General features: G+C 35.5%; 1 protein-coding gene across 6 annotated transcripts in view; it reads left to right on the forward strand.

Moving 5' to 3' along the window:
- Positions 1 to 16,310, forward strand: part of SPATA7 (spermatogenesis associated 7) — a 42,632-nt gene extending 26,322 nt beyond the window's left edge. For all 6 annotated transcript variants that reach the window (XM_025869504.2, XM_025869505.2, XM_025869507.2 and 3 more), the window contains 7 exons: positions 6,090 to 6,571; positions 7,694 to 7,760; positions 9,146 to 9,261; positions 10,959 to 11,012; positions 12,400 to 12,477; positions 15,380 to 15,437; positions 15,688 to 16,310. In XM_025869504.2, the coding sequence (XP_025725289.1) occupies positions 6,090 to 6,571; positions 7,694 to 7,760; positions 9,146 to 9,261; positions 10,959 to 11,012; positions 12,400 to 12,477; positions 15,380 to 15,437; positions 15,688 to 16,272 (1,440 nt within the window). In that variant the 3' untranslated portion in view covers positions 16,273 to 16,310. The remainder of the gene's footprint in view (positions 1 to 6,089; positions 6,572 to 7,693; positions 7,761 to 9,145; positions 9,262 to 10,958; positions 11,013 to 12,399; positions 12,478 to 15,379; positions 15,438 to 15,687) is intronic.

The following is a 16,310-nucleotide window of genomic DNA, read 5'->3' on the forward strand; positions in this document are numbered from 1 at the left end:
AGTTCTTGTGCCCTTGGACAGTAGCCACAGACAAGATGTAAATGAATGGGCATAGCTGTGTTCCAGTAAAACTATTAAGAAAGAGAGTAGGCCAAATTGGCCTCCAGGCTATAGTTTACTGACTCCTGCTCTTGGTGTTTTGTGATACCCTTTAACATCTGATTGAGGAAGTTCTCTTATTCCCAGTTCGCTAAGAGGATTTGTTTTTCCTTTCTCATGAATGGATGTTAATTTTATAAAATGCTTTTTCTGCATTTTTTTGAAAAGATGGTATCATTTTTCTTTTTAATCTGTGTATGTTGTGAATTATGGTCAAGTTTCTAATGTTAAAACAACTTTGCATTCCCAGTATAAACACAACCTTGTCATAATGCAATACCTTTTTTATACATTGCTGGATAAGTTACTAATACTTTGTTTAGGATTTTAGCATCTACTGCCATTATTGATATTGACCTGTCATTTTCCTTTTTCTCTACTCTGTGTATGGTTACACTAGCCTCATAAAGGAAATTGGGTGCTGTTTCCTCTTTTTCCATGCTCTGGAATAATTTATATAAGTTTGGAATTATTTATTCCTTGAATTTGATGGCTCAACATTAAAATTATCTGGGCCTAGAGTTTTCTTTGTTAGAAGATTTTTGACTACTAATTCAGTTTTTTGAATCATTATAGGATTATTTTTTAAAGTTATATTTATGTTGGAAGTTGTCCTTTCATCTAAATTTTCAAATTTTTGGCATAGATTTACTTAAATGTAATCTCTCTTAATCTCTTCTGAATATGTATTATTTCCCCCTTTTTATTCCTCATGTTGTTTGTGTCTTTATTCTTCTTTCTTTGATTTTTTCTCACCAGAGATTTGTCAGGTTTTTTTTTTTTTTTAATCTTTTTAAAGAGCATTTTGTTTTACTTCATTAATCTTCCCTATTGTATTTTGTTTTCTGTTTTTTTAATGTCTGCTCTTATCTTTCTTTTCCCCTTTTGGTTTTCTTTGGGTTTATTTTGTCTTACTTTCCTACTTTTGCTTAGCTTATTTTCAGCCTCACTTCTGGACAGTATAAGCATATTTTAAGGTTATAAATTTTCCTCCAAATGCTGCTTTAGCTGTATCCCACAAGTTTTGTTATATGGTATTTTTATTATGATTCAATTCAGAGTATTTTCCATTATAATCTCTTTTTTAACCCAAGAGTCATTTAGAAGTATTTCTTAATCTCTGTGTGTATTTTTTTTCCGTAGGAGTTTTCTCTTGTTCCCGATTTCTAGCCTAATCGTAGAATATCTATATGATGCTAATTTCTTGAAATTTGTTGAGAAATTTGTTTTATGGCCCAGTAGGTAGACAAATTTCTTAAAATGCACTGTGTCATTATGTGTTTGGAAAGAAAATATACTATAGTTGTTGTGTACAGTATTTAATACAATGTATTCATTAGATTAAACTTCATATATATTCAAATCTTACTGATTTTTTTGTCTGATCAGGCTGTCATTTATTAAGAGAAATCTTCCACATGATTATGTATTTAGCTATTTCTCTAAAAATTAGTACTGCCAATTTTTGTTTTGTAGATTTTGAGTCTATATTATTATTTTATAAATACAGATTTAGAGATAATATATTTTTTTGGTGACTCAAACCTATTGTCACTGCTTTGAGATTCTTTATCTTAATGTTTTTTTGTATTAAAGTGTTTTCTGATAGTGATATAGTTAAACCAGTTTTCTTTTGATTAGTACTCCCTTAGTATATCTTTTTCCATTTTTTAATCCTAATGTTTTAGGTGGGTCCTAAAGTTTGGGTTTTTTTTTTTTAAGATATTTTTTAAAGATTTTATTTATTTGTCAGAGAGAGAGAGAGAAAGAGAGCACACAAGCAGGGGGAGCAGCAGGCAGAGGGAAAAGCAGGCTCCCCGCTGAGCAAGGAGCCCGATGTGGGACTCGGTCCCAGGACCTAAAGCTGAAGGTAGACGCTTAACTGACTGAGCCACCCAAGTGTCCCTAAAGATTTTATTTTTAATGAATCTCTATACCCAATGTGGGGCTCAAACTCACAACCCCAAGATCAAGAATCACATGCTCTACCGACTAAGCCAGCCAGGTGCCCCATAGTGATTATACTTTTTAACTGAAAGTTTAAAATATTTTTCTATCATAATATAAATTAATAATTATATTTGGGGATAAGAATGGAGTTTGTTAAAAATATATAATTAAATCTGTAAATGTAAGATGTTTTCTTTCATTTTTCCTTTAGCCACTGTAACCTTCTATTCTGCCTCCATAAAGTAGTTCATTTATGTTTTATATGTGTGTGTATTATATATTTTTTTAAACTTGCCTACATTTTTTATAAGCCTTGATGATAAATATTTACACAAAGTCAGATTCAAATTATTTTTTTAGGTATATTTCAATAATTGGGCTTTATGGTTAATAGCTATCTTAATTATAATCTGCATTTACTGAAAACTTTGCTACAATTAAAAAGAAAATGCTAACTTTAGGGGCACCTGGGTGGCTCAGTTGGTTAAGCGTCTGCCTTTAGCTCGGGTCATGATCCCAGGGTCCTGGGATCAAGCCCCACGTCAGGCTCTCTGCTTGGCAGGGAGTCTGCTTCTCTCTCCCTCTGCCTGCCGCTCAGCCTGCTTATGCTCTCTCCCTCTCTCTCTGCCAAATAAATAAATAAGATCTTAAAAATAAAAAAAAGAAATGCTAACTTTAGCCTCTGAACATATTAGCCTTTTATATACGTGAGATCATATAATCAAAAACCCATAACTGCCCATACACTCATGCTGTTCTTTCTCTTACACTTTGACTCATCTCAGAGGCCTCCAGTACCTTTCCAGTCTGCACCCTGTAACCTCCACACAATTATTCACTCACATCACTGGTACAGCACTTACTATATGCTATTAAGATTAATTGAATATGTGGATGTGACCCATATTCCTAATTAAATCTATGAAACATTTTTAAAGCAGTATAAAACCATGAAAAGCAAGAGCTATCAATTTCTTTTATAAAATATAATTTGAAACTTTTTTGCAAAACAAGTGTTAATCGAATTTTTAAATAATTTGTACCCACCCTATTCTGCAATTGAATTGATTCCTCAACTGCTTTAAAATCTGACAATTGAAGGAGGTTCTGGTTGAGTGTCCTTTGGGCTCAGGCCATGGTCTCAGGGTCCTGGGATCAAGCCCTGCATGGGGCCCTGTATGGGGCTCATGCTGTCTCTCAAATAAATAAATAAAATCCTTTAAAAATTAATTAATTAATTTTAAAAATCTGACAGTTGGAAAAATCTTTGTATACTATTTCTTCTAACATTATCCCTAAAAAAGATTTAGTACTCAGTTCTCTGATTATAAACTTTGATATGTGTTCTTGACATGAAAACCTTATGAGTATATAAACTATGCAATCATTATCACTTTACATAAATTCTCAAATCACAGAAACAGTTCACAACAAATTGCATTGAACTGTAAAGCTGACTTAAGAAAGTGAAAGTGGTCAAATTACCACCAGAATTTTTGTTCCATTCACGTGTAATTGATAAACACTTTTCTGATTTTAGAGCCTTACAGTTATCTTTTTTTCACATGTTGGTGAATTTACCAGTATGTTACATATTTTCTGTGAAAATTATATCCAAGATTTCTGTTATTCATAGCTATAGGAAACAGTAATATAATCTCAAAAAAAGCAGATTGGTACAATTGATTTCATACTACGTTCTACTGGTTTCCAAGGAAAGAAGAAATATAGGATACAAGGTAGGAATTAAGAGACATAAAAATACTGGAAAATTTCTTGCTTTTAGTCAGTTCAAAAGCAATTTTCCCAGCCCATTTCAGACAGATAAGAGTATATTTCTGTCTTTAAAGACTTTGGTGTTTCATTTTGTTTATTAAATAACCATTACTGGTAAGAATTTTCTTACAGGCAGTCTAATGCCTTGTGCATTTCTGCCTGCTCTGATCTCAGCTTGTACTATTCCTCTAAGTGTAAATAATTCCTGTGATTATTATTTAATAACCCTGTAGGATTTTTCAGATACTATTTAGAAATTTTTCTCCTGGGAGCCAAACTTTTGTGGTATATAAGCTACGAGTCTTTTTTGGGAGCATTTTTTAAAACTAATATATTGAAATCATTTAAAAAGTGCCCTAGTGATTCAGAATTTAATGCCAAAATATTTCCTTGCCTTGAGTAATTTTGCCTTGTATTCGAGATCAGGTTAGAAAGTACTTGGAAAGGAAATGGTAGGTGACTTGACCTATTTTAGGCTTTAGTTACACTCTGTGGTCTAAGTAAGTCATCTGCATTTTTCTTACTTAGATGAATCAGTACTTAGATTAGCTGACAGGTTCACTTTCAGAAAAAGAGTTAAAATCAGTTTAAAATTCCTCATGGTGTAAAAAATCTAAAATACAGGGACACTTGGCTGGCTCAGTCAGTAGAGCATGCGACTCTTGATCTTGGGGTCGATTTTGAACCCCACTTTGGGGGTAGAGTTTACTTTAAAAAAAATCTAAAATATATAATTTTCAGATGGTCTTCATAATAGACAATATGATATAATGAATAGCATAGGCTCAACCTGGTCTGATTCTGAGACCCTGCACCACCTGAGTTTTTTCATCTATGAAATAAAAGTAGTATTTGTATCACCACCCAAAAGTTGATGTGAGGATTAAATGAATTGTGCATGTAGATTACTTAGAACTACACCTTATACATAGTCAGCATAGTAACTTACTAGTAGCAGTGATAGAAGTTAATTGTCCTCTTTTATCCTACTCAGTGGCAAGAACAGTACCTTGCACACAGGAGGCCCTCAGCCATTCTCTTACTCAGGTTGTTCGTCTTCCTCTTGTTTCTCTCCCCATGAGCTTGGAGGGCAGAGGTAACAGCTAACTCCTAGCCACTGTCACCTCAGAATCTGTAACTTCCATGTAACTTCCCCTCTACCTAATAAAGTGTCTCAAAGTTCTTTAAAGGATACACAGGTGTTGGGGATGCCTGGGTGGCTCCATCAGTTAAGCGTCTGCCTTCAGCTTAGGTCACGATCCCAGGATCCTGGGATTGAGCCCCGCATCGGGCTCCCTTCTCGGCAGGAAGCCTGCTTCTTCCTCTCCCACTCCCCCTACTTGTGTTCCCTCTCTCGCTGTGTCTCTCTCTGTCAAATAAATAAATAAAATCTTTAAAAAAAAAAAAAAAAGGATACACAGGTGTCCATAAAGTCTGGAATCACACTCATTGCATCTTGGGCATCTAATCTGTAAAAGAATAAAATATTATCTATGTTTTAAGACTTTGTGGATACCCTGTAGAAATGGTTCTTCCAAAATTAAACCAGAAAGAAATGGAGCAGTCCAAAACGTCTTCCCTTTCAGCTTTCCCCACTCATGAGGAGAAGTTGAGAAGTTCTTTTCATTTCTTCAAAGCCTTGAAGTCTGAGGAACTGCTGACGCTGGAGATTGCCATAAAGACATGATGGGAGGGGAAGGATGCCACCACCAACAGAGTGATTGAGAAGGGGATTGGTGTTCACGAGTGGTTTGGAAATTTTCAGATAAAACTGAGATCTACCTGATCTCAGTACACAAGTTCAAGACCATAAATGTAGGTAGATGTTAGTAATTATTTTTTTTTTTAGTTTCAGAAAGAAAAATGATTGCTGGGGCACCTAAGTGGCTTCCGCTTAGGTCGTGATCCCAGGGTGCTAGGATTGAGCCCCGCTTCGGGCTCCCTGCTCAGTGGGGAGTCTGCTTCTCTCTTTCCCTCTGCCCCTACCACCCACTCATGTTCACTCCCACTTTCTCTCTGTCTTACTCACTCTCTCAAATAAATAAAATCTTAAAAAAAATTGATTGCTATTATATTTAGAATTATATTTTTATATATTAATAATTCAAAACCTTGAACAGAACTTCATATATAGTGCTAACATCTTCGGGAATATATCATCTCTAAACCCACTAAGGCATCTATTTTTTGGTATATAATGTGGAGAGTCCCAGTTAGGTGAATTTGTAAACATAATTGATGACAATCAAACCAAATATTCTTAGCCCTCAGGAGAACCACAAGATGAAGATGTGTTAATTGGAGAAGTGAATGGATTTTCATCCTTTACAAGGTCACCAAGGTCACCAGTAACTTCTTCAGAGAGACTACACCTAAATCTACCTAAATCTGATAAAGTCCTCACAAATGGTACCGAGAAGAACTCCAGTTGCTCTGTGTTCAACGTGGATTACACTGCCTCTGGGCCCAGGAGAGCATGCTCTGGAACTTCATATGGCAGAGGGCCCAAGAGCACATTCCCAAATACCCACCGGTTTCAGTTAGTTATTTCAAAAGCACCCAGTGGGGACCTTTTGGATAAACATTCTGAACTCTTTTCCAACAGACATTTGCCATTCACTCCACGCACTTTAAAAACAGAAGCAAAGTCTTTCCTGTCACATTACCGATACTACACGCCCGCCAAAAGAAAAAAAGATTTTACAGACCAGCGGATAGAAGCTGAAACCCAGACTGAATTAAGCAGGTATGGCACATTCACAGCCAGTAGTAAGTCCTTCAGGGTCTTGTAGAATTAAATAATATTTCTTATTTTATATCATGTACCTAATGTGTCGGACTTAAGGTCTGGTAGTGCCCTTTTGAATTGGATGAGATTAATGTGACTTTTCCTTTTGTATGTATCACTAGAACTACCTAAGTAATTGTTGAAAAGTAGTTATTAAACTTGTCAAGCTCCTTATAAACAGGAATATTACATATTTTAATTTATTGTTTCCAAACATGGTATATGCTTTTAAATATACTTTCAGAGAATCCTTAAAATATGTCATCAAATAGCATTTGTGTAAATACGTCTATAGATTTGTGTTAAAAACGGCAAAACAATGGGCTATCAAGGAAAAAAACACTGTTTCTCTGGCTCTCTTTGGGTTCCCTTCCTGCAAATATTCAACCCCACTCTTACATAGCAGCAACTCCCCAGGAATAATTTAGCCAAGTGGGATAATTTCTGTAAATTAAGTATAATTTGCCTCAATAATGTTTTCAGATTTGATAGTGCCTGACACATAATGAATATTCAGTAAAAGTTTGCCAAATGATTGAAGAAACAAACAAATCTTATAAAGTATTAAGTGTTAACTGATTTGTGATTGTTGTTCCTGGTGTTATTTAAACAACTATTTACCTGGTCCTAGGTTTTAGTTCTTTTTAAGAAAGCGAAAAAAAAAAAAAATTTAGGACTAGTATTTTCTCTGGGTATAGATAAGAGGTACAGTAATATCAGATGAGTCTGCATTCATTTAATCCCAAGAATTAAGGAATAGAGAGAAGTAAGGAAAGCAAGCATATGGTATCCTTTTCTAATTGTGTATGTATGAAAGCTTTTGAGGATTAATGGTTCCCATTTCCCTAGTCCCATCCTATCCAGCGGAAATTTAGCTGCTATTCAAAAAAAGGAAAAATAAGCTGTGTAATCCAAACCATGTCTATTTCCTGATTATATAATAAGAAATTACACATTTTATAAGAATAGATGGATTTCATCTCTTATGTGTGAGAGGTTTTTTAAGACCGTAAACTTATCAGGGTGTTTGTATTTTGAAGGTTTGTATTTTGACAATTGCTCCTTTTTAAAATATTCCAGCTTTAAATCTGATTTTGAGACAGTTGACATCAAGAACTCCACAGATTCAGAAGAGAACACAAAGCAGGTAATAAAAATGAGATCTCTCTGTGTGCCACATTGGAATTATAGCTGCTTTAACTTAATAAAATATATATAGCTGTTTGGACTTGAATAATCTTCTGGTGACACTTCTTGCAGATAATGTAGCCAGTATAGAGAAAGACTACCTATTTATACATGGCTATAGGTCTCTTTGAGTGGCCAGATAGATCCTGCCCAGTCTGGGAAATCGTTTGTTGCTAGCACTTTTTCTAGATGGTTGGTTGGCTGGCTAGAGAGATGAATAAATGAATAAAATACCTTAAATGTTGCTTTCAAAGATGTAGACTTGGATCACTGAAGGAGCCAGAAAAGCTATGCCAAAGTTTTTGGTTTCTGTGCCTGTATTTTTTTTTTGAATTGCCACTGATTATTGGAAATTATATAAGAATAGATGGATATCATTCTCTTATATTTGCTTTTACTTTTTTCTAGACCATAAGGCTCTTTTTTTATAGTGTTTATGTTTTGAGTGGTTAGCAGTCATTTCTTCTAAAATATTACAGCTTTAAGTCTCATTTTCATATTTTATTTTTATTTGGGGGTATTAATCATACACTTGTGTCCTATTTTAAATTTATTGCTTATAAAAACAGTTTGTCTATTAAAATGTCAAACACAGGGGCACTGGGTGGCTCATTTGGTTAAGCGTCTGACTTCAGCTCAGGTCATGATCTCAGGGTCCTGGGATCGGGAGTCTGGTTCTCCGTCTCCCTCTGCCTCACCCCCCACTCATGCGTACTCTCTCCCTCCCTCTCTCTCTCTCTCTCTCATGAATAAATAAAATCTTTTAAAAAGAAGTATTTAATAAAATGTCAAACAGATTTCGGGGATAAAAGAATATAATCACACTGAACTTCTGTTCTCTTCTGAATATGGGTAGAGAATTGTCAGTTTCCATCTCGGTCATGAATACCTGTTTGACATGGGGCCCTGCCACTCAAAGCTCAAGGACAAATCGCTTATCCTCTGAAAGCTGAATTTTCAGATCTAGAAAAACTACTTAACATGTAGGATCATTGGAGGCATAGGCCTAAAGTGCCTAGTCTGAGAAGGGCTCAGTATTGATGGCTATGACTAGCTTGAGATTTAGGAAGACAGTTAGCTCTGTAGATAACTAAATAAATTAAAGCAGAAGTCCATTTTCATGGCGTTGTGCTCCAAATGCTTATCCATAACCCTGTCAGACTTTGAAGGTGGTCACTTAACCAACTGAGCCACCCAGGCACCCTGTATCAGTCACTTTTACCTATGGGATATCTCCACTCTTTTTCCTTGACTTTTTTGAAATTTGCTATTTTGCTTTATTTCTGCTTTCATAATGTGTTTTTGAAGCAAAATAAAGATAGATTCTTCTCATTACATCCCTAGGCATCTAATTGTATGACATATGATATCAAAGGAAAAATAGCTCCTTTACCCTTACAAGGGCATGACTTACCATGGGATGAGATTAAAGATGGTACACTTCAGTGTTCCTCACCAAGGTAAGCAGGTGACAGAAGTCATTGCAACTGTCTATTTAACTGCTTTCCTGTGTAACAGACATATAATATTTGCAACATAAGTCCTACTCTAATCACATGCACTTTAATCTATTTTAGTGTTATACAGTTCAGCGGCAGTGTTATTTTTACTAAGGAAATTGTACAAAGTAGGTTCTCAATAAAAGTTTAAATGAATTCATTTTGCTAATTCATTAAGAAAGAAAAAGGCGATACTGGCTTGTATTATTTGCCATTGCTATTCATATGAAAAAGTATTTTCCTGGAGTGCCTGGGTGGCTCAGTTGGTTAAGTGTCCAACTCTTGATTTCAACTTGGGTCATGATCCCAGGGTCATGAGATCAAGCCCCGCATTGGGCTCCATGCTGGGTGTGGAGCATGCTTAAGATTCTCTCTCTCTTCCTCTGCCCCCCCGCCCCTTGTACACGTGCACACTCGGAAGGGAGGGAGGGAGGGAAGAAGGGAGGGGGAAAGGATTTTCCTGAAGACAAAATCTGTGGCAGAAATAATACTGAGGAACCTCACGATTTGAGGATTCATAATTGATGATTTTGAATATTCACCATATGCTAGTGTTTTATCTGTCACTGCCGTGTACTGGCACTGTTTTTAAAAACTATGCATATTTAGTAATTATGGAATACTACACCTAGATAAAAATGATAGGTTAGCAAAGATGCCTTTGGTAGTTTCAGCTGTCAAATGTATGTCCAGTGTCAGAGATTGTATATGAGATGAAGAAGGTATAAATAAAGGACTAGAGATTAAAAAGAGGGTAAGAATGAGGTGTCATGTAGCAGACCAGAAGGCCAGCACACGTGATCCCTCAGAGCCCAGATCCTTCCTCAGGCCCTTCCCAGGGAGACAGCACCTGGCAGGGCTGTGGGCGGTTCACTGCTAACCTCTCTTGTCTTGAAATTCATGATGCTTCAGTACTCATAACAAGATTTATAAGCTAACTCTTGAGCCACTCTGCAAATGAATATAAAGAATGGCCTAAAGAAAGGAATATTTATCTTTTCTAGTAGTTTCTGTCTAAAAGAAGTAAAAATATTTATAATTGAGCATACCCGAAAAAAAAGATTGGAATTAACTAATGATGACATAACTAAATATTGACAAAATTTATCACAATGACCAACTTAAAACAGTTTTTCATGGGGAAATAATCTGTTTCCAGCATTATTTATATGTTAACCTTAGTCAAAGTGAAATTGTGTGTACTAGGTAAGTGCTGTAGTTCAGTTGGGAAAAGGATTGTGGTAGCACTGAGGTGGCCCAGTCAGTTAAGCATCCGACTCCTGATCTCAGCTCAGGTCTTGATCACAGGGTGGTGAGTTCAAGCCCCACACTGGGCATGGAGCCTACTAAATACATACATACATACATATGTACAGTGAATTTGTAGTCAGAAGACTAATTAAAAATATCTTTGCTACTTATTAACACCTGTCCTTGGCAAGTTACCCAACTGTTCTGCCCCCTGGTGAACTCATCAGTCAGTGGAAAAAATAATACCTACCCAATATACCGTCGGGGTTGTTCTGAATATTAGATCAAATCATGGATAGGAAAGTACTTCCAAAATTCTAAAATACATTATTACTAATATATATTATTGAACACTTATTGCATGACAGTCATTATTTTGTTCAAATATTGTAATTTTCTCTTTCCAGGGCAGTATGTCAGTATTCCCTGCAGCTTCCTCCAGAGAGAAAACTCCACTCTGAGTAAGATCTTTTTGACCTCTTCATTTTGCTTAGCGGAAATCAAGAATTAAGAATCACACAAACTATTATTAAATAAGTCAGGACTGAATACTGATTTCTCTTACAACTAGCTTTGGAGTTCAATCATATAATATACCCTAAATTTGAGAATGATCAGAATTTTCTGAAGTAGTCATCAATCAGTTCATCTTTATGTCCAGGGGACCAGGGGAAATTTTCCCTAAGTTAATAATGCCTGCTGGGTTGTTTTTTTTTTTTATAATTAGTACCCATACAGATAAATAAGAATAACAAGAGTTTTAGAGAAATGCAGACTTTGGATAGCTCAGGATACCCTTCCAGGAGTTTCTAACCTCACCAGGTCTTTACAGATAGCATACTTCTACGATTTAATGTCATTTTAGTTAAGCTACACTTTTTCAGGGAATATCATCTATATTAGAGTTTCATTTATTCTCAAACTTGCTGCTTAAATATTAGAGCCTGAGAATCAGTTTGAAAGTGTAACTTTTTATATAACATTTTAATCTTCTATTATCTAATTTTCTTAATTCTTCCCCTTACATTTACTTATTGAATAATTGTGTGGTTACTTGCTACTTAGATTTCTATCAATTCACTGATTTCAGCTAATTAAAATCAAATTTATAATTTCCATTTTCTTGTACTGGTTATTAAAATATGTTATAAAGAAATGTGCCCACGTAATTAAAAATTATCACTATATTTATATACATAAATTTCCCTACTATCATCTTTTTTTTCCTCTCCATACATTTTGAGAAAAAAGAATAATTTTTTCTGCTCAATAAATTTCCCAACCTTCAAACAAGATGCTCTTCTAGGAGCAGAAGAGGATTTCATACTTGAAGTTCTTGCTTCTCTGGATGAGTTTCCTCTTTCCCCTCCTCTAAGTGCCATCCATGCACAGGGCTCACACCTCTGCTGCTTGACATGGTCAGAAGTCAGGACCTGTAAAATGCTTTTCAAGAACACACACCCCCAGTGGTGGTTCACATTTGGTTGCCCTTTTGTACTTGGTTGCTCTGTTTTGTTTTTTGTTTGTTTTGTGTGTGGGTTTTTTTTAGTTTTGTTTTATTGGTTTTTTGTTCGTTTGCTGTTTTAATTCCTGCTTATCTGTTAGTACTAGATGGATGCTATACACATCTATGAAATTTTACTTGATTAGGGAACATTTTCTCATCTTTCTTTGCATAATTTAAGAATGTAGACATAAGTTTTTTTTGTAACATTCCTCTTAAATGTGAGATAGCAGTATATTTGTTATAGTAGTGGTAGATATTTCTAATTAGGTACTCGTGCTTCCTATAGTTTTCAGTGTAAGTAGGAAATAATTTTTATGCTGTATACTGCTTTGTTTTCACAGTGAAGAAGAACTGTTATATCTGAGTTTCATTGAAGATGTAACAGATGAAATTTTGAAACTTGGTTTATTTTCAAACAGGTTAGATTTTTTAAATTATATTATGGTGGTTGAATAGTACATTAAATATTCATCCTTATCATGTTAATTCCTTTAAGTTATTTATACATATTAGGAAATGAAAAATTATGTTGCTTTCTTGGGGAGGACATTTTAAAAAAAAAGATTTATTGGGGTGCCTGGGTGGTTCAGTCGGTTGAGCTTCTGCCTTCAGCTCAGGTCATGATCCCAGGGTCCTGGCATCCAGCCCCACATCGGGCTTCCAGCTCAGTGGAGAGCCTGCTTCTCCCTCTCCCTCTGCCTGCCACTTCCCCTGCTTGTGCACTCTCTGTCAAATAAATAAAATCTTTTTTAAAATTAAAAAATAAAAAAAAAGATTTATTTATTTGAGAGAGAGAGCATGCAAGTCGGGGGAGGGGTAGAGGGAGAGAGAGACAAGCAAACTTCTCACTGAGCATGGAGCCCAATGCGGGGCTCAGTCTCACGACTCTGAGGTCGTGACCTGAGCCAAAATCAAAAGTCGGATGCTTAACTGAATGAGTCACCCAGGCGCCTCTTAGGGGGGACGTATTCTTATAATTGATAGCAAATTATAAAGAATGTTTAATTCTTACCATATAAGGCAAGTTCACAGTTTGGGGAGTTACAGAAAAGAGCAGAGATTTTATTCATTTAAATACTGTTATTTCTCTTAGATGCAGAGAACAGATTGGTGGTTGCCAGTGGTGGGGGGTAGGCGAAATGGGTAAAGGTAGTCAAAAGGTAAAACTCTCAGTTATAAAATAAATAAGTCATGGGGATGTAATGTATAGCATGGCGACTATAGTTAGTAGTACTCTGTTGTGTATTTCAAAGTACTTTGTGAGAGAGTAGATCTTTTTTTTAAAAAAAAAGATTGTATTTATTTATTTGACAGAGACACAGCGAGAGAGGGAGCACAAGCAGGGGGAGAGGGAGAGGGAGAAGCAGGCTTCCTGCGGAGCAGAGAGCCCGATGCGGGGCTTGATCCCAGGACCCTGGGATCATGACCCGAGCCGAATGAGCCACCCAGGCGCCCCGAAAAAAGGAACTCTTCAAGGCCCACTTAACGTTATCTATCATAGAACTCCATTATTTATACTACATACCCCGTTGAAATATGTCAAGTACAACATTTCTAATGAATTATTTCTATTCCTATGTGAAGTTTTTTTTAATTAAAGTAAACATTTGTATTATTACTACAAAAAGATATACTAAAAGACCTAAGTTTTTTTTTATAATAATTGTTTACTACTTTTGTTTTAAAAAGGTGGCTAAAAATGTTTTCATAATGGTTATAGAGTTTCAGATTTGCAAGATGAAAAACTTCTATTGGTCTGTTTCATAACAATGTGAATATATTTAACAATACTGAACTATACATTTAAAAATGGTTAAATGGTAAATTTTATATTACCTGTTTTTTACCATCACAACAAAAGTATTAAGATTCCAACTGTAAATCAAAAAATAAAGCACAAGTTAGAAGCAAAAACAAAATACATTTGCATAGAGCAAGTGTTTATTGTAGAAAAAAAACTTAAATTTTTCCTTTAGATTAAAAAGCTATTTATTGCAGCATTTGTTATAAAAGCACCAAAAATATGGAACCAACCCATACATTGAATAGTAAAGGTTTGGTTGAATAAATTGTTGAATATTTACAAGAGCAAGTTCTGGTTAGGGACTTAAAATGATGTTTTAGAAGTGAATTTATTTATACAGAAAAATGTTCAAAATATACAGTTGATGAGAAAAAACAAAATAGGTACCCAAACAGTATGTATTATTTATAAAAGGTAGAATACAGATTTCTTGGGCTTTTAAAAAATTGCTAAGTTGGGACACCTGGGTGGCCCAGTTGGTTAAGCATCTGACTCTGGGTTTCAGCTCAGGTCATGATCTCGTGGGTCATGATCTCATGGGTCATGAGATCGAGCCCTATGTCAGGCTCCCCACTCAGCAGGAAGTCTGCTTGAGATTCTCTCTCCCTCTGCTTCTGCCTCTACCCCCCACTGTGCACGTGCTCTCTCCTGTCTCTCTCTAAAACAAATATATAAATCTTTTTTAAAAATTGCTGAATAAAGCAGAACCACTAAATCTAAGATTGGCTTATAATAACAAATGGTAACAAAGGAGTTGTTTTTCAACAAAGGTATTGATACATTCATGTGATAACAAGACAAGCATAGTGTAGTTGAAAAATAATTTCTCTGGAGCCAGACACATCTGGGTTAAATTCTCTTAATGGCTTGTGACCTTAGAGGAAGTCATCATCTTAGATCATTTTCTCATCTTTAAAATGATCTTTACAGTACCTTTCTCTCCAAATATTGGTTGTGATTAGAAGTATAATGATTGTGTGTCTGGCACAAATGTCTAGACCTTAGTGGTATGTAATAAGTGATAGCTTTTAGGTTATTATGTGGATTTACCGTCAGTGGAATTTTTTTTTCAAGTATAATTGAGGATGCATTGTAAAATAACTATAAGAGAATTTCCTTTAGGGTTTGGTTTGGGGGGTTTGTGTATGTGAAAGAGAAGGGGAGGGAGAGGCTTTTGGTGTTTATATATGTGTGTGAGAGGGAAAAATGCTTTTTGGTGTGTGGCAGGGGTATTGTTGGACCTCTTTTAAAATATTTTCACAGAAATAGAAGTGGTATATAATCTTTCAGAAACAATGGCATCTGTTACAAAAGTTAAACAAAAACAAAAGCCATACTAGCTCCCAAATTGGAGAACTTGACAGAACAGGGAAGAATTAAGTGTTCAGCTTTGGAAAGAAAAAGAAGAATCTAAAAAATACTTTTCAACCTTTAGTAGTTCTATTATTGCATGGCTATTTTGTATTTAATTGATTTTCTGATTTTGAGACATTAACATTTCTATTTATCATTTTTAGGTTTTTAGAACGCCTATTTGAGCGACACATAAAACAAAATAAACATCATTTGGAGGAGGTTTGTCTTTCTTTAGACATTCATTAGAAAAAATTCTAATATGGAAAGAATTTTAAAGTTTTTCCATAGCCTCAAAAAATGCATTAAAAGCAAGTGCTGTTTTTCCCTTGTACCTTCTGTGTGTATGGCGGGGGGCGGGGAGGAAGGAAAGAAGCGTTAACCCTGCTGAGATGAGCAGCACTGCAGACAAAAGCAGTTCAATTTGACTAGCTTAATTAATGTAATTATTCCCGTCTTGTCTTAATCCTAGGAAAAAATGCGCCATCTGCTGCATGTCCTGAAGGTGGACTTAGGCTGCACATCCAGAGAAAACTCAGTAAAGCTGGATGATACTGATATGCTGAATTTACTTGATTTTGAACAGGCTGAGAATTCAGAAGAAAATGAAGATAAAAGTAAACATGATACCACAATTCAGCAGGAACGTCAAGAATACCAAAAAGCTTTGGATATGTTATTGTCTGTACCAAAGGATGAGAATGAGAGCCTCTCTTCACCAAATGAATTTTTCCTGCCCATCTATAAATCAAAGTACTCAGAAGGGGTTATAATTCAACAAGTGAATGATGAAACAAATCTTGGACCTTCGGTTTGGGATGACAAAAATCCGAGTGTCTCCGACAGCTTAACGGTCCAAGAGACCTCTGTGAATGTCATTGAAGGGGATAGTGACACCGAAAAGGCAGAGAGTTCAAATGAATTATGTTGTCTTAGCACAGAACTCTCCCCGGCTCTTCAGCTTCACAGTGTCCAAGGTGACAACAGTCATGACATGGCAGGACCAACTCTTAAAATCATGGAAATGAGCATTGAGGACTGCCCTTTGGATGTTTGATCTTCATTAATAAATATCCCAAATGGCCAATAATTCAA

This window comes from Callorhinus ursinus, unplaced genomic scaffold (genome assembly GCF_003265705.2).
Source record: "Callorhinus ursinus isolate GAN/ISIS: 27379988/994484 unplaced genomic scaffold, GSC_fseal_2.0 scaffold8, whole genome shotgun sequence".
Taxonomy (NCBI): Eukaryota; Metazoa; Chordata; class Mammalia; order Carnivora; family Otariidae; genus Callorhinus; species Callorhinus ursinus.